This window comes from Rhipicephalus sanguineus, chromosome 10 (assembly GCF_013339695.2).
Source record: "Rhipicephalus sanguineus isolate Rsan-2018 chromosome 10, BIME_Rsan_1.4, whole genome shotgun sequence".
In the NCBI taxonomy this organism is placed as follows: Eukaryota; Metazoa; Arthropoda; class Arachnida; order Ixodida; family Ixodidae; genus Rhipicephalus; species Rhipicephalus sanguineus.
In genome coordinates, this window is record NC_051185.1 from 41,854,368 (window position 1) to 41,878,199 (window position 23,832).

Sequence of the window (23,832 nt, forward strand, 5' to 3'; positions counted from 1 at the left end):
CAAATTCAAAAACTAGAAAGCATACTTGAAACATACAATTTAAAATATCACGCGACAGCCAAGACCAGTTTGCCCCTAGCACGTTAAAAAAAATATCTAAAAAACTGACATCATGAGAATATTAAGACAGAAGACTAAGTATTATACAGAAGTACACATTTGAATGAGCAGAGAGACTTTTACACAATATTACAAATGTACAAAAAACACTAAAAGAAGTATTTGTAACAGATAATATAGTTAGGGCGCGGTACAAGAAAGGAAGCAAATCTTAACTTTTTTCTTCGGTCTGTTTTTAGAGTTACTTTGTTCTAAAAGTTCACGGACATAGCTAATGTTGTGGATTAGATGAGGTATTTCAATCAATCAATCAATCAATCAATCAATCAATCAATCAATCAATCAATCAATCAATCAATCAATCAATCAATCAATCAATCAATCAATCAATCAATCAATCAATCAATCAATCAATCAATCAATCAAAATCTTTTATTTTCACCATTTCATACATAAGGTGAAAAAGGGAGAACCGGAGAAAAAGCCGAAAGTTCTTCGGCTTGACAAAGCTCCGACCCCCCAGGCAGACAGTGGTGATGTTGGTTTCAAAACTATGGAAGAAAGCATGTTACAAAGTATAAAGCATTAAAGAAGTAACAACATTTCAACTGAATATAACATGAACATTGGGATGAAAGGAAGGGAAGTGTATAAATGAAAACAAGTATACAGCAACTACAAAGTACAACCGAGAAACACTTTTTTATGACATAGAAAGAAAAGTACGATAGCAGCAGCATGTCAAAAAAAAAAAAAAAACCGCTGTGATTTTTTTCTTCCAAACACATGCAGTCATTGAGCCGCTACAGGAACAAGTCCAACATTTTATTTTTGTTTAGCGGTAACACATCAACACTTTGTTGAAATGATTAAGCAGGGAAGGCAGTGTATGGCAAAGGCCATATTTGATAAGATAAGGTATGCTTTCCATAAGTTGTCCTAAATAAAGGTAACGGAAAACGGTCAAAGCGTAGATCATAGGGAGCATCGCTTGTGTAGCAATGCTCCATATAATTGTCAATGGCTACTTAACCGTTTGCTTTAGATTCTATGTTCTGGCAATACCACCTATATTATTGGCTCGGGCCTCTGTCGGGCCTGATCTGCCGTCGGGCCGGGCCGGGCCGGGTAGGCAAAACTTTTTCTCGGGTTCGGGCCGGGCCCGGGTCGCGCATTGAATCACCGGGCCGGGCTCGGGCGGGTAAACTTGAACGAGTTCCGGGCCCGGGCCGGGCCCGGGCCAAAAATCACGGCCCGTGCAGTGCTCTAGCCTCTAGTACCACCGTCTAGTACCACCACGCAACCCTATATTGCGAAAATTCGAAACCGCACAACTCCCTCACGAAAATTCAGCAATAAGCCTTCAACCTTCGATTTCTCTTTTAAACATATTGTAGCGACGTTAAGAACACTAGAGTTCTGAAATATAACTTTTCATTCTAAACTGAATAAAGTTTTCAATTTAGTGTCCCTTTAACGTGTTCGCGTCCATGTTTAAATTGTGGTGCTTCAGCATTGCTTATGTCGAAGGAATGTTCTTATTGCTGGTCATTATAGGGGGGTTTCAGCCTTGGAATCCAATAGATGTACGCACACATATATATGGTGCATATGAGGTCCTAGTTTTCGTTCCATTGTTGTTTAATGGTGTTGACATGCATTCCTGCCTGGCGATGTAGTACCATGAACTTTGCGTTGTCCCCGAAATTTAAGCGTGCGCATGATAATCGAAGGCCGTACGCTTCAGATGCTTATTTCCGTGCCGGGTAGGAAGTATAGCTTCCCCATGCTCTGAGCTGGTTCCTCATCATATAATGATAACCCCCGAATCGATTAATAATGCACTGCCGTAACAGTAATGGATGCGCGAAATCTAACGGCCTCCGAGGTCGCAGTGGTGGGATTCAAAAGCTCGGTTTGACCATTACCTGCGCTTGTAGCTTCAGCAGCGTCAACTTGAGAGCGACGTTCAGCAGTGTTGAGGTGGGCCATGAAGATAGAAGACTGCTTTCCCTCAGGATGCTTACGGAGCACCAGTTAAACTCCAGTGGTTTGGAGCATATGTTGTGTACAACAGAGCCAATGCTGAAATGAACTTGGTCCGCTCTTCAGAATGCGGGTGTCTCTCAACTTCTCTCGAAGTTGTTTAGTGATGAGAACCTAGGCCGTGATTGGTAGTGATAGGCAAACTTTCGTCAGGGTGCTTTGCCACGAGGTGGGAGTCCCGGCGCGCCGCCTTGCGTGGGATGAGTCACAGGCCGCCCGCCGGCTTGTGTGCCGTTCCACCACGCTGTGCGCGGCGTCTTGTTAATCCATCTTCGCTGAATGTTCGACAGGTGACAAAGTTTCATAATGTTTCCATAGAGGTGCCCGGGCAGCTAGGTCTTGCAAGGCTAGATTCGCCTGCAGTCGACATCCCCCGCTTCCTCCTCCGGATGCCTCTTCGTCGTCAGTTCCATCTCGCCTCTCCTGCACGTAAAAATGAGAAATCCTTTTGAAGGTGTGTGTGCCCGCTTTGAAGTTCACAGGTATTGATAGTTTTACCCACTCTGCCGAGAAAAACTTCGTTATAACGGAGAAACTTCGCTGTATCGTGTACCGCATTACATCTTGGTTCCGGTATTTAGCTCGTGTTAATGAACTCGCACATCATTTAAATCCTGCCACTTTTGCTACATTTTACGTTATCGCAAATGCGCTTCCCAAGCGATAAGAACGTCCAAAGCTATCTATCATGTCAATTTTTTTTTCTTCAAAGCGAAAGAAAAGGCCGTACTGACACACTTAACACAATAGCATACGCGTCAAAAAAGTATGTGCCCTGCGTCGCACCGCTGCTTTGCTAAATTTCTGTCGTGGCTGTCGATAAAGAACTGGCTTTTGAACTTGAAAATGATATTTTTCTTGTGGGCTATGAATAAGTAACATTTTTTCAGATTTGTAATTTCTTTCTGTGCCCGCCGAAACCTCGTTGTATAAAGACTGCTGCAGCGAACTACTTCATTGACTCGATGAAAAATACTTGAATTTGAATGGAAACAACAAGCGGGGACAAAAAAAGATTCGTTATATCGCGAACTTCGTTGTGACAAATTTCGGCTGAGCATGTTCCCAGGAAAGTTAGACGCAGCAGTTATTGTAAAATGCGATGGCCATGGCGGCCGCATTTGTATGAGGCTGAAATGTGCAAACACCTGTGTACTTGAACTTTGGCGCATGTGAAGGAACCTGTAATAAGAATTAATCTTTAGTTCCTCTGTACATGCCTCATATTCCCGTCTTGGCTTTGGCACGTGGAAACCGAGAATCCAGGAATGCTATGTGGTTGACATGCGTAATGGCCTCTGCATTTGCGGCACATAAAGTACTTTACGAATGTGGGGTTCGCTGTAAAGGTTCTCTTGCAAAAAAAAATCACAGCATATCCACGGAGTGAATGATGATGAGTGGGCGAAGCTGCGGAGGTTCATCGGTAAACCGTGAATCTTCCGTGAATTCTGCCCAGTACATCATCACCGACGTGAGATCGGGCGCGTTTATACTAAAGGTTCGATGAGTTATGACGACTTGCAGCGCACTTTAATTTTACATGTACGCTGTGAATTTTCATTGTTTAGAAAGCCATTGCTTAGAAAACATCTGGCGTCTTTCGTTAAGCAGCTGGCGTCTTTTCGTTTTGCTTTAGAAACATCTGGCGTTCTTTCGTTTTGCTTTTACAAAACATCTGGCGTCTGTCTTTTGTTGGTTTATTTCATCAATCAACGGCGTTTTGAACAAAATTTTTATTGTTTAATCACGCACAGGAGAAATCTCACCAGGCACTACCTTGGAGGTAAAGAATGGCTGCTAATGGGAATGAGAGACAGAAGAAGTCGGCTTTTAGCTAACGCTGCGAATTTTTTATTGTTCAACAACGCACAGGAAAAATCTCCCACCGGCACCACCTTGCAGGTCAAAGCGTAAGACTGGTTACATACTACGCTACGAGGGACGAACGGGTGCCGCTATAAGGAGCTTCGCCCCTAAAATTACACCATCTCCCGCTAACGGGGACCATGAGGCGGTGCGAAGCCGGAGCACTTGCACGATCGCGTTCCGTTGGCGTTCGTTGGGTATGCTACCGACCTCGCGTCGTGGAACGCGAAGAGGGACGCTACGCGCGTGGTATCTTCCATCTAGCCTGGCCGTTAATTCTCACAGGGCGAGCGGGGAACGCGGTCGACAGGCGGGCGAGAGGGGGGCAGCGTAGGAGAGGAGAGAGAAGGGGAGGGGACGCGCATGCGCTCTAGCTCATCGCGGCGTTGCGCAGGAGAGAATTTCGGCATGTCTAGCCCGCGTTTCAGAGGAAGAGTGGAAAGGGGGAGAGGAGAGGGGGAGGCGAGAGGGGAAGGGGAGAGGGAAAGTGGAGAGGGGAGGGGAGGTGTGTGGAGAGGGTATGCGCATGCGCAGTAAGGGGCGGTCACGCCGCACACCACCACCACCGGATTGAGCTCCGCCTTAAAGGAGCACTGACATCAAATTTACGCATGTCAAGATTTTTGCATACACGAGTAGTTATCTACCCCCTAGTAGCGATTCACGACCGAAAATGCAACTGAGTGACGAATAACTATCTGTTTTATTGATTTATATAACCGGTATCTAGCACGATTCAAAACGGCCGGCAAGCCCGCCATACCTTAGCGCTGGCAGCGCTCCCTCGCGGTCAATTCCAGACCGCGCCCAGTTTACCACTTGTCCACAGAAAGGAGTGACGTGAGGATCAGCTGCTCAGCTAACATTTCGTCTGCTAGGCGCGCGCGTTCAGTCATGCCTTGTCACCAGCATCGCCGTCGTCGCCGTCAAAAGTGTCCACTAGCGTTGCAGACGGCATTCTGGAACTCAAAATCACCGCGATAAGCGACGTCGCGAATCATTTTCGCTTCGACGCTTTGCAAAACGATTCAAAAATGGACGCTGTTCCAAGCAGCAACGAGGAGGTGCCCGGGGACGCACGCTTGGGCCATACTCGCTGGTGTGTCTCAATTAGCTATATCAGAGAATTTTAGCGTGCACAACATTCCGGTATACGCAAAGGGGTCTATGAAATATCGGCATAGCGAATGCACACCAGCGGACAAATAGAATACGATAGGTTTCTACAATAACATTTCTGCGCCACCAGATGGCCCCACCTATCTGGCCTCTCACGGTTACGGCTGCAGTAACCTGGTATTACGCTAGCGTAAGGAAGTCCACGGACGAACTAACATTCACTAATAACGCTACATACGTGTTACTTGTGCTCCACTTCAATAACTTGTGGTCGTGTTGGCGTGTACCGTACGTGTAATGAAACGCCACGCACTTTCCGCTTTTTCCGCGCCTCGAGGTCCGTACTACGCAGCGGTTCCCCAACATGCTGGCACGTAGTCGCTCCGATTGATCGCACTCGCGCTGAGGATCACACGACAAATCAGTCGATACGACACCATGAATCGCAGGCACGGATCGGGACAGCGAGGAGAGCCACTGGCTGGGAGTAAGAGTCGGTGAGAGCGTCGCCTGGCGTCGGCGGCACAATAAATACACTCAGATCGTCGACGTCATTGTTACTAGCGTATCGTCACTCAGGATGGTATGGTCGGAATGTATCACATTTGTTACGTAGCACTAGTGTCGATGTCGCAGCGTGATCAATCTTCCGTTCAGCTTTCGTACGCTGTTTGCCCTCGAAATAAAATTACTTCCGCGCGACGGACGCCATTCAAATTGGGCCAAGGAGACCTATGCATACCGAGGAATCGAATGAAGGGCACATCTCGACTTTGAAATTTGATGTCAGTGCTCCTTTAAGATACTTCATGATACACGGAAGGGCGCGATAATACGGTACACAATGAAGAAGATGGACACGGGACGACACGGAACTCGCCCAACTTTTTACCTTACTGAGTTTAAGATACTTCGCATCTAAAAATTACTTGTCTTTAATTTTGGGCTCCTTCACACTTGGAAAGGTGGGAGATGAATTCTGGCAGTATACTAATGTATATTACGGCGTGGTATTAGGTCGGCTTTCGCTAATTGAAGCTGGCTGATTAGCCTGATCAATCAATCAATCAATCAATCAATCAATCAATCAATCAATCAATCAATCAATCAATCAATCAATCAATCAATCAATCAATCAATCATGTTTATCGAGCGTTCGTTAAGTCGTCATCGTCAACTGTAAAAGCACGCGTTCTCATTTTGATCAGTAATTTCTTTTCATGCCTGGTGACACACGTACATCAAGCATCTAACAAAACCGTGCCTTACGTGATATAGGTTGGTTGATTTGTTATGCCGCATTCGTAGGCTTACGTGCGTCCATGTTTTAATGGGTAGGCCACCGCGTGAAGGAAGTAATGCGATAACGTTGACATAGCAGCACACTAACGCGGGGGTCACTCGAATAAGAATGTTAATCGCCTTAAAACCTGCGTGAAAAGCCTTTTTTAACAGCGGAGCTACTCTAGGACTGTGCCTGACGACAGACGAGTGTCCGCGTCGCATGTCACGCTCCGGTTCCCAGATACACACATAGGTGGCGTAACTGACTCGGTCGTGGACGGAGCTGTAGCCGCAGAGCTGTGAAACGGGGAAGGTGAGCATCGAGCGTGGACAGGGCCTAAGGTCACTGTAGAAGGGGGCAGGTGTGGTAGGGGCTGCCACACGCCGTGCATCTCTATTCTACAAGTAACGTTATCAAAGACAGATGCACAAAATCACAAAACATCACAATCACAGAAAATCGCAAGGGAAACGCAACAGAAGCGCAGATCCACTGCTTCTGCCAATAACACACTGGGTGGAACAGGGGTAAGTCTTTTTTTTTTTCTCTTACTTCCCGCGCTCTTTGGCGACATCTTCGGCCTCGTCGAATGTGTCCGGAAGTTCGATGCCTCGAGTTTCCGGCAAAAGAACGGCGGCTCCTGCTCCAACGAGGGCGGCGGCTGCTAGCAGACCAGCAGCCACGTACACAGAGGCCTGCTTCTTCTGCGTGTAAAGGTGTAGGCTTGAGTGCGCACTGACAAGCGCACGTGCACACCGTGTATACGCTCTGATAGTTGCTATGACTAAATATCAAGGCCAATTGTAAATATCGCAGAAGTGGTTCCGAGTGATATCTCGCAGAGAAAGAGCAAATGACAAGCATATACAGTACAACCTCGGTGATACGATCACGGCTCGTACGAATTTCGGGGTGATACGAATTTTTCTGTGGTCCTGGCCAAGGCCCATTAGCCTGTAGTGTATTGGAGTGCGGTTGTTGCGAACCGATTTGCACCCCGGGATGTTTGATACAAACGTACGCTAGCGTACAGGTACGAACAGGTGCTGCCTGCGCTGTTGCGGAAGACGTGGCAGTCACGCGCGGGCGTGGGCATGCGCGCTGCGCGACCATCAACGGTGCCTCGTTGCCTCCGAGGAAGTGCGCGTGAACCTTGGAGGCCTTTATGCGCCTTCGCGTTTAGGTTACAGATGACGTTGACGTCGCGCTGTTTATTTTCGACGCGTTAACGCGTGCTTTTGTGCTCGAGGCAGCATCGTCTTTGTATTGTGTTCACACATGCCTGCCACGTCGATGCAAGTCATTTCCCCGCAATCAGACGTTCTATGAAACAAGACTGAAACTTAGACTGCGGGTCCGTCATGAAGTCCTATGAAAGGTGGACGAAGACCCCAAGAGACGAAGTGGACGGTCTTGGCGAAGGAGCTTGACCTCTATCTATCGTGTGCAAAGCGCTTCTTAAGTCACTTTCACCGGAATACTCTAGTGCCATGCAGAAAAGTGTAGTCAGTTTAGGAACGGGCTACTAGCGGTCACGGAGAACAACACATTTGGTTCATTAATTACACACGCGCGCATGCACCGTATATTTATGATAACAAGTATGATTGTTGACGTCTAAAAACTTTACTGGGAACCATTCAGAGCTGTTCATGACGTCACTGCGGCCCTGAGAAACACTCAAAACGTATGCCAATTTTTTTTTTGTCGCACACTAATTTTCCATGCTTTCTGGTGATACAAATTTCGGATGTCAGCGGGGCAGCCCCCCTTCCCCCCCGTCACATAAGAAGGGGGGGGGGGGGGCGCAAGTCTGTCGCATACGTTTACTCAATCGGACCGCTCCCGTCATTGTTTAAAGAGTACGATTACGGCCACGCAGGTTTTTGACGATAATGGCGGCTGAAGGACCCAGATGTCGCATTCCAAGAACTGTTTAGTTTCCATCTTTACTTCAGGAAAGCCAGGGACCAAAGGCAGGCTATTGTCAGAAGCACGTCATCGCTTCATTCTCGTTATTTTTTTCAACCATTGTGAAGCATGTTGTCCTTTGGACTCGACCACCGGGGGGAGGGGTGTGAACGCTGCGATGAAACTTTACCCCGCACCCCCTAATGGGGAACCATGCGAACGCCTATGTATACTAGTTCCGTACTTCCGCCGTGTCAGGCTCTTTGCACGTGCTGCGTTTTGTTACGGAGTATATGACGTGGCGTTGTAAGTGCGAAGGTAATATAAAGTGCGTGGATCATCCGCTTACGTGGCAATTACCGGCTTTTGATAATGAAATTAGACAATTACCAGCCTGCAGCCGTGCCAAGTTACTTCTGCAGCATAGGTTATCAATTTAGAATCAACTCAGCAAAGTTGGTATGTAAGGCGCAGGAAGAAAATTGCATGAATGAGAGATCAAACGGGGGCAGTAATCATTCTATAATATGGTTAAGAAGAATAGAAAAAAAAAAAGGTGGTTAGGGAGCTCCCGTTATGTCAATTTTTTAAAAAGGTGTGTACGCTCTTTAGGGCGTACGTTGTCCGTCACAAATCATAGTTATTGGCCTTGCTTGCGTTATATCTTTGGTAAAAACTATGTGGTGAGCGCGCAGCGTTAATATTAAACGAAGGCATAGAAGAAGGCGACTGTGTTTGTGGACGAAGCATGCTAAAAATAGTGTAATATACCAGTAAAAGAACAGATTTCGCGGGAAGGAAACGATGCCACGACATCGCTTATCCCCTCTGCACTCTCTTCTATCTTCTATCTGTTCCTTCCCCCCCCCCCCCCCTCTCCCCCCCCCCCTCATTGTTGGGCCGGGCTTCCTTGTGTGTTGCAGAAATAAGCATACTGCCTAGCTTTAAACCACTATCAGAAATAGCCCTCAGCCAACGTGAAATATCGAACGGACTGATGTCGCCGTCTCTTTATCTTTCTTTTAACAACACGCTGCTTTCGTAGTCCCTGAGATTTGCAATATCGGAAGCCGTGCTGTTCACACGTAGAAGGCTTGCAAACACTCACAATAACGCTCATGAAGGGAGCCACAATGCCTCCCAAGCGACCCACGGTGAAGCACGCGGCGAAGCCGAACCCACGTGCTGCCGTTGGGAACAGCTCCATGGTCCAGACCCACTTGACCGACGCTGACAGAATGAGCACGAAACGACCCGCCATGGACAACGACAAGCTCACGTAAGGCGAACCTGCGAAACGTAAATTTCCAATAAATAAAAATAACACGAATAACTGTATAAAGGTCAGCAGCGACGAATACCTAATAAGCACTGCAACCAGTTCACTGGAGTTCCCCGCGATGCAAAAACTCGCACGGCCCCTTACGCCTTTGCCTAAGACGGCTAGTAGGCGAAAGCCATCTTCCTCTTTTCCTTCTCACTCGTTTGTATTGACGCGACATGCATGTCATGATTTGCATGTTACCACCTGTCATTTATGCTCTTCGTACAGTCATGTCACGCAATACCCATATTGGTGTATATGCAACTCGTGAAACGGCCGCGAGCGCACCATGGGCGTGACATGTAAATCATGCCCTACACGACATGCATGTCATGATTTTCATGTGACCACCTGTCATTTATGTTTGTCGTACAGTCACGTCATGCAATACCAAATTTGGTACATGTCAAGATATCGAAACGGCCGCAAGTGCACCATGAGCGGGGCATGCATGTCATGGCGTACATGACATGCATGCCATGATTTTCACGTTATCACCTGTCATTTAGGTTCGCCATACAGAAATGCCTCGTCGTACAAATTCTGGTATATATACATCTAATTAAACAGCCGCGAGCACCCCGAGACCATGTCATGTAAATAATGCTGTACATGACATGCGTGACATGATTTGCACGTTAGGGCCTGTCACTTGTGTTTGTCATACGTTCTTGTCACGCCATACCAATATTGGTATATGTCAAATTAACAAAACGGCCGCAACAGCACCAACACCATGGCATGTAAATCATGCCGCTCATGACATGCATATCATGAATTTCAAGTTATGATCTCTCATTTATGTTCGTCTTACAGTCATGTTATGCCATACCAATCTTGGTATACTTCCCATTAACAAAACGGCCAGGAGAGCACAAAGTTGTAGGCGGCTTGGTGGTAGATAGACACTCTCAAAGTTGCAGAAGTTCGCTAAGAAATGCTTGGCATTTAAAAGTTAGGATATTGTATATCTACAAGAATAGAGTATCATCTACAAAGCGAGAAATTCACGAGGGTTTCACTCAGGAAGATGAAACTTGAATGCCCTTCACCGCTGGGCCTGCAAGAAGCAAGTGTCTTTCATGTTCACTCTAGTGAGGCGTAAACCTGTCACGCATGAGCTTTTGCAATAAGCGTGACAGTTCAGCCCTTTGGCGCAGTTAAGCTTCATTTTTTTTTACCGCTAAGATGTAGTCTATATGGCTGCAGCAGATTTTGAATATGCATGGGATAGGTAGATGATAACCTATGGATGTGAATGACTATTCCTCTTCCGGCGAGACTGGGGCATGGTTCATTATCGTCTTCAGAAGCGTTCAAAGCCCTGACTGGACAATGACAGAATAAAATGCTAGAATGGCCCATCATGGCGGGGCCATTCTGCATAACAAAGCTACATCAAGTCATGACGGTTAAAATTTCTTACCCGCAGGAGTCAATTCTATGGCGGCTGCTGCTATCCCTGCCAGTAAGAGAGTGGCCACCTGGGACGGCCTACGTGGGCAGTAGTATACAATGGCTAGGCCAAGGAATGCAGCGGGTATCTCGGCGGCCGTAGAGACGGCGAAGTTGACCAGATGGCTGCCCTCGATGTCCACAGCGCCGAGCGTGAGAGCGAACATGAGAAAATTGTCGCAGAACCTGCGATGCCACGAAACATGTGCAGTGCTTACACTTCAGGCTGCTTTACGCCTAAAGGTTCCTCATAGGCACAACATAAGCAGTCAAATTAAATAATTTTAGACTGAAGGATTGTAATATCATAAAGCGCCACAGTTTAGGTTGTATGTCAAAGTAACATTTCCCTTTGCAGGAAATCGCCATTTGTGCACTCCAAGAAAAAGAAAAAGAGAGTATGTGTGACTCCTTTTGGAGAGTCCTGACTTGCCACGCATATGACTCTCTATAAGGAGACACGTTAACTCTCTTTTGGGTCACAAGACTTTCTGAAGAGAGCATATAATGATCTCCAAAGAGAGTTCACGCTGCTCTCTAAAGAGTGTCATATACGTGGCAAGAAAGGACTGACAAAAAAGGGCCAAAGGACTCTTTTTTTTTTCTCAGAGTGTGGCGAGTAGTTTATTACTCGCTGATAAAAGATACCTTGTCGTTTCCGTAGAAACTCCCTTTTTTAATGCGCCCGAATTCGCACGCGGCATGTATCTACATGAAACTTTTCGTCATGTTTAAATATGTCAGTAATGTAGGCACTTATGATGAATAAAAGAAAGAGAAAAACTTCAATAATTTCGGCGTGCCTGAGCTATATATATATATATATATATATATATATATATATATATATATATATATATATATATATATATATATATATATATATATATATATAAGCTTAAGGTGGGAAAGAACAAGCTATTTCTGCAGCCCTAGTTGGGAGCACGGCTCCGCATCTGTAGTATGTGGAGGTGAAGTGGACGCAAGGTGAGATGGAAAGATCAAGAGAGGAGAACAGCATACTCTCGTGTTTTCATAGGACGCTACTTATGTCACTTATCCTACTTACCCGCCACTTATCCCCACGCGCGCTTCGCCGTCGAATTCTCTATAACGTGGTATGGAGACAAGCTCACCAGACGACAAACAGGAGAAACGTGTTCCTCCTAATCATCCGGTGCCTCAGAATCTCCACAGGGCCTATGGCGCTGGTCGACGATTCCCGAATTCTCTCCGCTATCACTTGCACGGCGTATTTCAAGTTCGGCACCGTCCGACGATTCATCTTCAGTATTTTCGAGATGGCGCGTGCGGCTTGCTCCTCCCTGCCGGCCGTGATGAGCCATCGTGGCGACTCCTGGACAACTCTGAAAAAAGAAGAGAATAAACAAAAACGAGGTGATGTATACCCCTTTCGTCACAACTCCTAAATAGCTCAAACTACGACATTATCAGACGCGCAGTTTGAATGAATTTTCTCCGCTTTCCCATTCCGTCCGGCAGAATTTATAGGTGTACAGCTGCGCTGACTTGCCTAGTTGGAATGGGTAAACATTGACACATTATCCAGACACTGTTTCTTCAAGTTGGCGCCTGCAGATATGCGGCTGATCCTTGCTAGAGACAGAGGAAGTACGTTTAGTAAGATAATTCCTGAGGTAGTGTATTAATCCAGTGCATTATGCGCATCGTAACGACGTCTGGTAGTATCCTGGGGACATTTCTGTCCATGTGCAAACAGCCAGGATTGAATAAACTGTACCCTGAAATATTCATAAGACATGCTTCGGTGCTCTGTCATGCGATGTGAGGTCGCGGGATCGAATCCCTGCCGCGGCAGCCGCATTTCGATGGAGGCTAAATAGTGTAGGCCCACGTGCTTAAATTTAGGTGCGCGTTAAGATCGACATATCCAGAGCCCTCCACTATGGCGTTTCTCATAACCATATCGTGGTTTTGGGAAGTAAAACCACAACAATTATTATTATGATGTGATTTGCCATTTGTACTGCACGCACGTATGCATTAAACATCTAAACTGGCACATTACACTTCGAAAATAGGTTTGGTTTAGGCACACACACGCACACACTCTGTACTGTTTCGGGCATGAAATAACACAAATAAAATGGTGAGAAAAGTGCACGCGTGAACAATGTCTGCGAGTCGGAACAATCCTCTAAGGCTCAAAGTACGGGTGTACTAACAGCATAAAAGGTACGCAGGCCAAGGCGATGAGTCCGGTAAGCAGCTGCAGAAGTTTCCAGTCTGATAACAAGTAGGCCACACCTGGCAGCAGCATGGAAGGTATGGCGAATCCCGCCGTGTAGCCGATGTTGAGGAACGTGCGGAATCGAGGGTCCAAGATTTCGGCCACTGCGGGGGTCGGTCATAAAGTGAATTGAAATGTGCGATGCTGGTTATACACACACTTAAAATATCGGTGATTGCAGAAAAAAGGGTAATGAAGGGTATCTAGGCGTCCATGACTGGTTTTGTCCCCCGAAAGAAAAATAACCTAAAATAAAATGGGGGTTTAAACCAATTAAAGATAAAAGGATAGGGGAGTAGAGGAGAAATATGTACGCAGTGACCGCTGCAGGAACGCATTTCAAGAAGACGGTTGACTCACGTTCGCTGGAAGCCCAAAACCTTATGCTAATAAAAGAGAAAGTAGATATCCAATGTCCTGACCTTACTGCGCGCCTGGCCGCATTCACTCGGCTAAAGGGTAAGGAGGGATCAAATAGAGACTGAGCGCTCGCAGGTTGATAAGGCAGCGCAAGCGATCTTGGAGGCCATTTATTTCCATATTATGCGGCGTGTCAGTGAGCACTGGCAACCTTGCCTAGAGGGTCTTCATACGAAACGCCTAGGCCCTTTAGCAGTTCTTGAAGGTGCACGGGTGCGCACGAATTCTCCAAAAGCTTACCGAACAGTCCCCGGAAGGTAACGTATGTAAGTGACATGTATATAGCGCGAAAGTTGAATGATTTGCAAGGCGTTGTCTACAGCGACGTAAGGAACGATTATGAGAACACGGAACCCGTGTTTCAGCGTGATAGTTCAGGTGAGACGAGAAGACGGCAGCGGAACTCACGCAAAGCCGCCGAGCTTGTCTGGATGCCGGCGATGTTGACGGACGCGAAGAAGCGCAGCGTATTGTACCACTTCACCGACGGGGACACTGCTCCCAAAGACCCGAAGAGGGCAGCTCCAAACACGGAGATAAAGAACACGGTACGACGTCCGAATCTGCGCGACAAAACAGTGGCCGGTTAAACAACACGAGTGGCTCAGAACGGGACACCGTTGAACTAGCCAGATGGTAGGATTTCATGCTGAAGAAAGGAAGACCTGCGAGCACGCTATTCATTCTGGGCTTCCTCTCTTGGCTCCTTGTTTACACGCCTTACTTTTCTCAATGATAGGTCGCAGGGCCATACCAAACTCGTTCTGCATTTCTTATCTTTATCTCCAAAGGGGTAACTTGGTTGCTCAAGCTGTGTTCTATGTTTTTCCTACTGCAGCGTTTCACCGTGCCTAACGGTGTCACAACCAGAACCCGATCTTCAAATAACGATTACTGTACACTCTTAAAAAAAAAAGGTAGTAGCACTTGCTAACTTTGGGGTTGTAACGGCTTGTCACATATGTTACAACCCTGTTAGTAAGTGCAGTTAGTAACGGCAAGGGTGGTAACTATTACTACCTTTGCCGTTATACTAACAGCAATTAGTGACTGTTACTACCCTAGCCGTTACTAACCATAGGTAGTAAAATAAAGGTAAAAAAAAGGTAGTAACCGATACTAACGTGTTCATTTTGCCACATTATTAACAGTGATCAAATTCATAATGTCACACTACAATACAACTTCGGGTAATCTTCCGTGGAGTGTCATGAACTAGACGAATACACAGATGCAACAAGTTCACTACGCGACAGTACCAATACCCGGAAGCACTGCCGCTCCAGTGTCCCAAAGAATTACGTCATGATGACGTCACCGACACCATCTTGAATAATTTGCTAGTTTGGCGGCCTTTTAAAAGGGGCCGTAACTGAAGGTGAAATTGGCGCTAGCGTTCACGGAGATTCAAAATTAAAGCAGCCAATGGCAGCCTGCCGCCGTGCCGGCAAAGCCGTGCACCCCGCGCCGGCCGCGCGCGCGCCGCGACGCTAGTTTTGAATTCCTCGAAAGTTCTGTTGTAGCATGAAGCGAATGCTGAGAGCGGGCACCAGGCTGGCCGTGCAGGGAGGCTATGCTTGGCGGACACCTGCAAGTCTCCCGTTGTGGTTAGCGGGTCATTGTTCGCTCTTGAGACTTATCGGAGTGGTCGTTATGTCAGCCGTGCTCCGTCGACGCCATACAGGAGCCCGTCCTAGTCGCCGGCCTTGATATGAAGTTTCGTGATGTTCCGTTACATGAAGCGAGCTTTGGCCGGCGTGTGGAGTTTTCGTGGTGTTTGCGTGTTGTGCGCTCTTGCCGCCGTGGTGGTTAACGGCACGCACCATTCGTACATCATGGAACGGTGCACGGATACTTCAAGACCGACCGAGTTCCGCAAGATTCTTCGAGGTTCCGAAAAACTAAAGGTGAGCATGCGGCTTGCGTTCGCAGCCACACATTTACGAATTGCAGTTGGACAACACAGTTATTGTTTTTTTAATTACGGCTGAATCGTGAAAAGCACGATGTTGCAGTTAATATCGCTGTTCCTAGAAGGAATGAAGTTAAAGAACTTGAGGCTCATAGTTTAACGTTTGCGTCTATGACAGAACTGCGTGATGGAAGTGCGTTTTGCTTTTTTTGCCTGTTTATCACTCGCCATCGTTTAAATACGCGTTCCTGAGACTCAATAGGCAGTTTTAGAATAGCGTACGAAAAGCTTTGCGTTGGCTTTTCGCGCAACTGTCATGCGTCGTACGCTAACCGCTTGCGGGCTCTCGTAGTGACGGAAATAGCGAGCCGCAAACGCTAAAATAGCGTACGCTATTCTAAAACTGCCTAATGTATCGCAGCTTGCACTGAGCCGAGACGACGAGACTGCGTTTGCCTCATGCGACTGCGTAATTTGTATCGTTGGAATTAATAGTTTTCAATTGCTTTATTTCAGGACGGAAACGTTTTCGGAGTATTCGAGAAAGCAAGAAATGATGCGTTTGCCCAAGGAGGGGTTAACAGCTGTAGAATCAGCGCTCTGCGAAGTCTCGATCCGCAACTCAAGTGGACCAGCTTTCTACACTGCTCCCAGTGCTTCTTCTCGGTGGGTGAATATGCTATGTACTTACGGCTGAAGAAGTAGTTTGTGTGTTTATATATTGTCTCTGTTATTGCCTATGGAAAAACCGCACTAAGGATTCATGTGTAGGCATGAGACATGTCCTGTATGCAGAATTTTACTGTTTGTGTTTATCACAATGAAGTGCTCAGTGTACCCAACATGACGTCCTCCCTTCAGTGGCGTTATATTCAGCTAGTCATTGTATTCGCGGTGAAAGAAAAGCTGCGTATAGGCTTATTTCACCTGGTCGTTGAGTAATACGCTTTTCTTCGAATGTCATGTGCTGCTGCATAAACTGACCATGGCCTGCATCCCGTTGCCACCAACTAACTTTCAAGTAGTGTTCAAGTACCATATATTGTGTCTTGCTCTTTTAGCGCAATGTACTACTTACTGTGCTAAATCTTATCTTTTTCATTTTGTTTATCTGGTGAAGGTGTCCAGCATTTCATGTATATTTGTGCAAAATCTGAGCAAATATGTAAGTGGTTGTTTTGTGTTTCGTATCATTTCAATGGTTAATAAGTAAATCATTGCAATATCATTTCATATTTACATATTTTGCGCTTCGTTATGTTTTTGTCATGCACTGACATTTCTTTAAACTACATGATTACCTCTCATCAGAGGCTCCTCTGCACTTTGCTCGGTATTGCACCAAATGAAAATCGTGTTTCTTATTTGTGTGTACGTCAAAGGGCCTACACTTTCCAATGTGTTCGATTTTTTAATTTCTAAATTTTACAATGAACTTTTGTGTTTAGTCATGCACACACTGTGAATTCTTCCCCTCTGTTCTTCTCCTGAACTTGTATCGTGCCCCATTACATGCAAATCTTGAGTTTGGGAAACAGAACAATAAAAAGAGGTAACAGAAATGTTGTAGGTGGATTCATCCTTTATGCTCTAGCACATGCTGGCTGCGGGCAAACGCGAATGCGCGGCCTAGCACAGCACGTGCGCGAGCGCACGCGAACAAAAAAAAAAAAATCCCGGCGCGGGGCATAGGAGAGGAGAAAAAGCAAGCGTACAAAATAAAAAACGGTGCGCGGCATGGGAGAGGAGGAAAAGCAAGCGCATAAAAAAAAATAGAAAGAAAACGGCGCGCGGAGAGGGAGGAAGAGGGGGTGGAGGCGAGCGGCTGTTGTTACTGTTGCCCTGACGACGTAAGCAACGTAATCGCTACGTCATCGCCCTTTGAGCTTGGCGGCCTTCTGCAAGGAGCGTAACTCAATAGCGCTCTCGGCGCTGTCGGCGCTTGCGTCGGCGGAGCGTTTGAATTTCGCGTCCTATGGGAGGTATACGAAGAAACCGACCCTTGACAGTACTTACTACGCGACTGCCGGGGTATTTGGAGCCCCTACATTCGAGGTGCACGACTGGTACCGGTGAGCACCTGTGTTTCACGATGAATTATCAAAAAATGTGACACTAAAGTACCATACCCTACTACCGGAATATGTGTGCTTGGGGACGTAGCACAATACTTTTAATCAACCGCATTAAAATAAACAATATGTCCTGTCTATTTGCTATAAAACTGCCGCAAAAAAAACATTATGTACAGCGGCCGAGACAAGTTACTAAGTCTACTAACATAGCCTCAGTGCATTTCAATGAATTCCTGTGCTAGTACATAGACAGTAAAAAGCTAATAATTATCATTTCTGGCATTTTACGTGCCAAAACCACAATATGATTATGAGACGCACCTTATAGACTCCCGATTAATTTTGACCACCTGGGGTTCTTTCACATCCACCTGTCATGTTAGTTCGTTGGAATTGATATTGTGTACTAAAACGCGTATAGCACTTGCTTACAGTTAATTAACTTTTGCTCCTCCGTTTTCAGAATAGCAGAACGATGCTTAGAAAGCGCAGTTGCGTAGTTTTAAAAAGAGAACTTGTATTTTTTTCTTGATCCATGGACATTTTTTTTCACCAGTTTTCGATTAAAAATGATGTGTCGAGACGATTCCAGTTATAAATTAAACAGTAGGTATTAACTACAATTTTAGAAAAAGTAGTTAACGGCCGGGTAGGAAAAAGGTAGTAACGGTCCATGAAAGTTAGTAACGGCTGCAGTTACTACCCATTTGCTTGCAGGTACTAACGTAGGTAGTAAACAGGCAGGAAAAGGTTAGCAACGGTTGCAGGTAGTAACTGTTTACTAAGGTAGGTAGTAAACAGGTTGCAAAAGGTTAGTAACGGTCCAAGACAGTTAGTAACCGCTGCAGTTACTACCTATTTGCTTGCAGTTACAACCTTTTTACTAACTTTTTTTTTTAAAAGTGTACTACTACAACTACCACTGCAGCGCTATAGCTAGTATGACATCTCATTCTATAGCTTCTGATGCAACAATACTTCCTTCTTTGTGGCTGCAGCTACGACTACAGCTGTTACAGATACTATAGCGCAACTACTTCTACTGATGGAGCAGGTACTATTGCAACTACCGCTACTGCTCTTACGGATGATAATGCAACTATGACTACATCAGATGCAGACGATATTGTAACTGCAATTCCTGCTGTTTGAGCTGCAACTAAATGCTACTACTACTACACGTATACGCGTAAGGCTAGAATACGTTAAAGTCTTAAAATGGCCGTGTAGTATTTATTCGTAAACGCAAAAGGAATAACATAAATTTACAAGGCTCCTCGTCATCTTACGCTACATTTACTCGTTACTATTATTATTTCTTTGTTTGTCTCATATAGCTGGTTACATCTGTTTACACACAACGATGCTCAAAACGCAACAGGCGACGACATTCGGTTCACGGAGTCGCTCTATGATTCACGAAATAGCTGTGAAGCAATTGTAACAAATGAAGGTGCTAATCTCAGCTAATCTCATTGCACGCATACGTTTTACATAGTAAGCGGACAACATCAGCAAAAATGTTACATATAGTACTAAGCGACAGCAATGACACTGAGTGCTCGCTTTACGCCATCGGTCGAGCTTCTTGCCACTGTTACTGTATATGACTACGTTTTGTTCCACATAAGCTCCACTAATTGGGAGGCACACCATAATCTTGTAAGTGCCTTCTCCCAAGGGCAACTCGCTTGAAAGAAAATTGTGAGTGTTCACGGAATCACTAGTGATTTTAAAACAAGAAGGAAAAAAAAAATAGCACGCGCAATAGCTCGAGATAACCGTGTCACGTCGCTACGAATCTGACCACTAAAAGATGACATTGGCTCTGATGTAAGTGCACGAGCCACTATTACACCGATGTAACGTGAAGTGGGTGAAAACAAAAGTATGGGCATCACTTATCCCTAAAATTGACACGTTTCGATTCCGTGAGCACAAATACAAGTTTGTGCTCACCTGTCGGACATGTGGCCCATGACGAGAGATCCTACGAGGGATCCCACAAACACGACGCTTGTCATCATGGAGCGCTGCCACTGGTGTTGGCACACGAGGTCCCACTAGAGGATTAAAAGCAACAATAACTACAAGAACAACAACGGGAAATCGTTCTTCCACGTGCGCTCGTGCAGACAGCTATGCTGTCCTGAAACTCAGCCTCGTCCTGCTTGCCGTGTCTGCACCATGATACAAGATCAGCACGTGTGCCATTTATAATTTACCATGAAGTGTTTTACATTATCGCCAGACTAAGAATCAGCAATGTGATAGAGGATCTGTAAAAGTATTAAAAAGAATATTAAGTGATTAAGCTAATCCGACCTAGTAGTTAGCATTTCTGCAACAAAATTACAATTGTCACTCAGAGAGGAGGCTTGATAAGTTATTAATAACGAAAGAAATTGGGGCGACACCTTCACAACGTTACTTTACTAGCCCATTAAGATATAATGTAGTTGTGTTTCGGTATTGGAAGACAACAAGGAACTCTAGAAAACAAAAACAAAAAAACATGGCAAAATTTCAAGGCGTTTCTGCGCTAACGACACCTATATAGAAAACATATCTTGGTTTCCTGGACGCCTCAGTGACGATTAAAAGGCGAGGTCTAAGCGCACAATTGCAGAAAATAATGCAGATAGGATAATATGTTGGACAAACTTAAAACACAAACGATAGCGTTCGTTAACTATTTGCTTTCTAAACAAGAATGAAAGCTCGTAGGGGTAGGAAATGCGCATTTTAATGAACAAAACACCATTTTTTCTCCGTCAATAATCAACGTTCCCGCTATGTAAATTACAAACAAGGACTTTGTTTCCTGCTTCCAGCAATGGTTCTTTTAGAGCACTAAGGTACCATTCCGAGATTATACCAGCAGACTTGGGACAGCGTTCAAAAGTAAGTGGCAGCGGGTCTGGTACTCCAGGGTAATGAACATAACTTCGCAACTCACACAAGAACACCTCAAGATTATTCGAAATCCTAGTTATATGCACATAAAGGAATAATAATTGTTAGAGTTATACGTCCCAAAACCACGATATGATTACGACAGACGCCATATTAAAGGGCTCCGGAAATTTCAACCACTTGAGGTACTTTAACGTGCATGTAAATGAAGGCACACGGGCCTCTAGCATTTAACCTCCTGCGAAATGCTGCCGGCATTTGAACCCGCGACATGCGGGTCAGTAGTCAGGCGCCATAATCACTACAACACATGGGTGTCTGTACAGTGAAGGAAATCCTAAACCAACAAAGCGATGATTTCAATGGAACAACGTGCGTTGTGCTCCGTAAGAACACGTCCTGCCGATGTGTTTCATTTATCGTAAATTGTTTTAAGCATGTAATGCTTTTAGCTCCCGTTGGTCATGGTTTTCAAGTGCCCTTGAGCAAGAAAGCCAGCGGTGTTATCTGGGCCCTCAAACGAGATCTTCCGGGCATCATCATATGGCATCAGACGGGACATCCAGCTTTCAAAAGTTTAAGAAAAATGCGGTCTGGCAGTCAACCCTTGGTCAACCCTTTGTGGGGGACCACATTACATACGCTAGTGACGGCCCAAACAAACTACAAAAAAATATTGCTTCACCGTTCTTATTGTTTCTTTACACTAACATTGAAGTTGTAACTTCTACTGCGCTGAACTTTTATAATCTAACGCAAAACACACACTTCCGGCACTGCCGAAGATCCTGGTATGGTGTCGTTGTAGGACCACGCGTCACACGACACCGTTCTGGACTGATCCAAGAGCACAATGGAAGTATTGTCACTGATGATATTCGCGGGAAACATCCGACAGGACTCGTGCTTCGGGCCGACCGCCGAGAGCTGAGAACCGTTGACGACGGGAATGGCTTCGGCCTTCCATCGTTGCTCCGTCCAGTTGGCGAAGGGCGGATCGTTCGGCCGCGAGCACCAGTGTTCGACGTCCGCGGCCACGAACAATGCCGCCAGTTGTGTCCAGGACGATGGAAATGCCCGCACGAAAGTCAGCAAACAGACGACCACGTGGTACCACCTCGGCGGACCAATCAGAGCACTGATTTCCTTCATGTCAACCTTTCGGTAACTTGTTCTTTCGAAATTAACCGGTGAGGAACTGAAAAAAAAGGAAAACAAATCTGACTAAAGCAGAGTTAGGGCAACGATTAAATTAATGTGCAATGTCATATTTGCCCTGTTGTGTTGTATTATACGTTTGGCACTGTAATATGCTTGTCTGATATGTATATAAATGCTTCACGAAAACGAATCATGAAACTACAGATCAAAACAGGCCATAGAAAATTGAAGCAGTATGTCTCGAATAAGGAATGCCTAAAAATATGGTAAGTTCACAACATGTAATTGATTATTGAATACGTTTCTTTATGATAGGACCTGTCTCTCTCTCTCTCTCTTTCAACTTAAACAACCTTTAATAGGTAGATTTCTGAACAACCCTACATGGTAGCATACGTGGCAAAGTTTACGAATACACTTCGTTGTACTGTTCTCAATTGAAAGTTTTTTTAAATATTTTACCGACGAACACGGAAAAAAGTTATCCCTCTCGTGGTGTACCTGGACTGACCCTGGTTTCGTAGAACCAGCACACGGTGATTGGTGACGCGTCTACCTGCATACTCTGTCGAAGAGGAGCCTGGTTTTTGAACTCATATATGATGCTGACGCAATGGCCGCTTGGTGCTATTGTGACATCCCGATCATATCGGCACATGCTCAAAACCAAACTGTCTCGTCGAGCTCCATCCTTGCATCGTATGACAGCTGCTGAGATAAGAACGTAACTGACCGTGCAACTTTTCACCTACCGTATGCCCTTGCCTCTTCGAGTCTTTAAGGAACCACAATATTACTTTTCCGTGGGAATGCATTTTTTTTGCGCTACACGTTGAAATACATCAATTGGACATGCTCACCGGGCGAAACGTCTGGATCCATCTCTGTGTAGTCGTGGCCGATTCTTCGAGTGACTCTTTCGCCGTGGCTTCGGGATAAAGACCTGCCCTTATCGCTGCTTTGAGTGGTGACGTTATCTGTGTCCGTTGGAGGAGGCACCAGATATCGCACGATCCCTCCTGTTTTATTTTTAGTGCCAGTAGCACATTTTTGCTGCCTTTTCATTCTTCGATAAATATATATTTTATCTAACTGTTCTGGCAAACGTTTGCGTAGCTTTACAAAGTCATTGCTGACCAATCTGCTTCGACGATTCTTTCTTGTGGACGCATGTCGTGTGGTTGGACAGCTTACTAAAAATCAGGAAAAAAAAAGAAAGGTTTCCTCATGTAAACCACAGGTACTGCACTCACGGATTGAAAAGCGAAAATTTGGGGCTAAGTAATGCACGTATTTTGCCGGTGGAGTTGTATGTAGTGACAAAAAATGAAGCTCGCAGGGATAACATGGAATCAGCTGGCACAAGATAGGGTAAACTTGAGGTCATTGGGAGAGGTCTTTGCCCTGCAGTGTACATACGGCATATTGACAACCTATGATTATACCGTTCAGCCGCATCGCTTTTTATGCTTTTCACTGTAATTATAGTAACAGCTAGAATTGTGTATATACCTGAGCTATGCAACAACGTGAGCAACAAGACCTTATTTGCGTTCTGCGCCATCGAAGCAGCTGACCCTGTTCCGAGAGTCTGGGTTTTTGGAAATGATATCGAGTTCAGTCGGCTTAGTCCCATCTGGCGCGGGCATCATCACGAACGCAAATGCGCAGAACGGCTTCAATGGTCTCTTCGGTCCTTTGACTATTCCTTGATATATGAAGATGAACGAATTTTTTTTTTTAAAGGGGAAAGCGTTAGACCTCTATGTGTCAAAGTAAGTTGTGAAGTACAGAAAATATAACGTGAGCACACTTCGTGCTTGCGGCGTTGGCGTGAGTAAAATATGCATAAAGAAACGCAAATATCACGTGACCGCGGCATCTGCGACTTTGTCTTTCGCGACATTTGCATTACAAAAAAGTAATTAAAAAGCGGCGTTCACATAATATAGAGTGCCCGGTAAAATATCCCCACCGGATGGTTTTCGCCTTCGAGTCGTCTTTGGC

The 23,832-nt window shown here is 45.5% G+C and overlaps 1 protein-coding gene across 1 annotated transcript; it reads right to left on the reverse strand.

The window, feature by feature from the left end:
- Positions 1-1,344: 1,344 nt before the first annotated feature.
- Positions 1,345-21,857, reverse strand: LOC119371770 (solute carrier family 22 member 21). The gene is made up of 9 exons (XM_037642232.2): positions 21,433-21,857; positions 19,708-19,811; positions 14,170-14,324; positions 13,277-13,445; positions 12,206-12,436; positions 11,041-11,255; positions 9,399-9,580; positions 6,932-7,083; positions 1,345-2,529 (listed from the first exon to the last, which is right to left on the reverse strand). Exons 1-9 carry the CDS (start codon positions 21,814-21,816, stop codon positions 2,454-2,456), a joined length of 1,668 nt encoding a protein of 555 aa, XP_037498160.1. The 5' UTR covers positions 21,817-21,857; the 3' UTR covers positions 1,345-2,453.
- Between the last annotated feature and the right edge of the window lie 1,975 nt (positions 21,858-23,832).

Bases quoted from the DNA above. Each gene is read 5' to 3' on its own strand.
- LOC119371770 (XM_037642232.2), bottom strand. From the start codon at position 21,816: ATGAAGGAAATCAGTGCTCTGATTGGTCCGCCGAGGTGGTACCACGTG. The intron at 12,437-13,276 runs GTTAGTACACCC...TTCTTTTTTCAG, and splicing joins GCCTGCGTACCTTTTATGCT to AGTTGTCCAGGAGTCGCCAC. The intron at 7,084-9,398 runs GTGAGTGTTTGC...CTTTACACGCAG, and splicing joins CTCCCTTCATGAGCGTTATT to AAGAAGCAGGCCTCTGTGTA.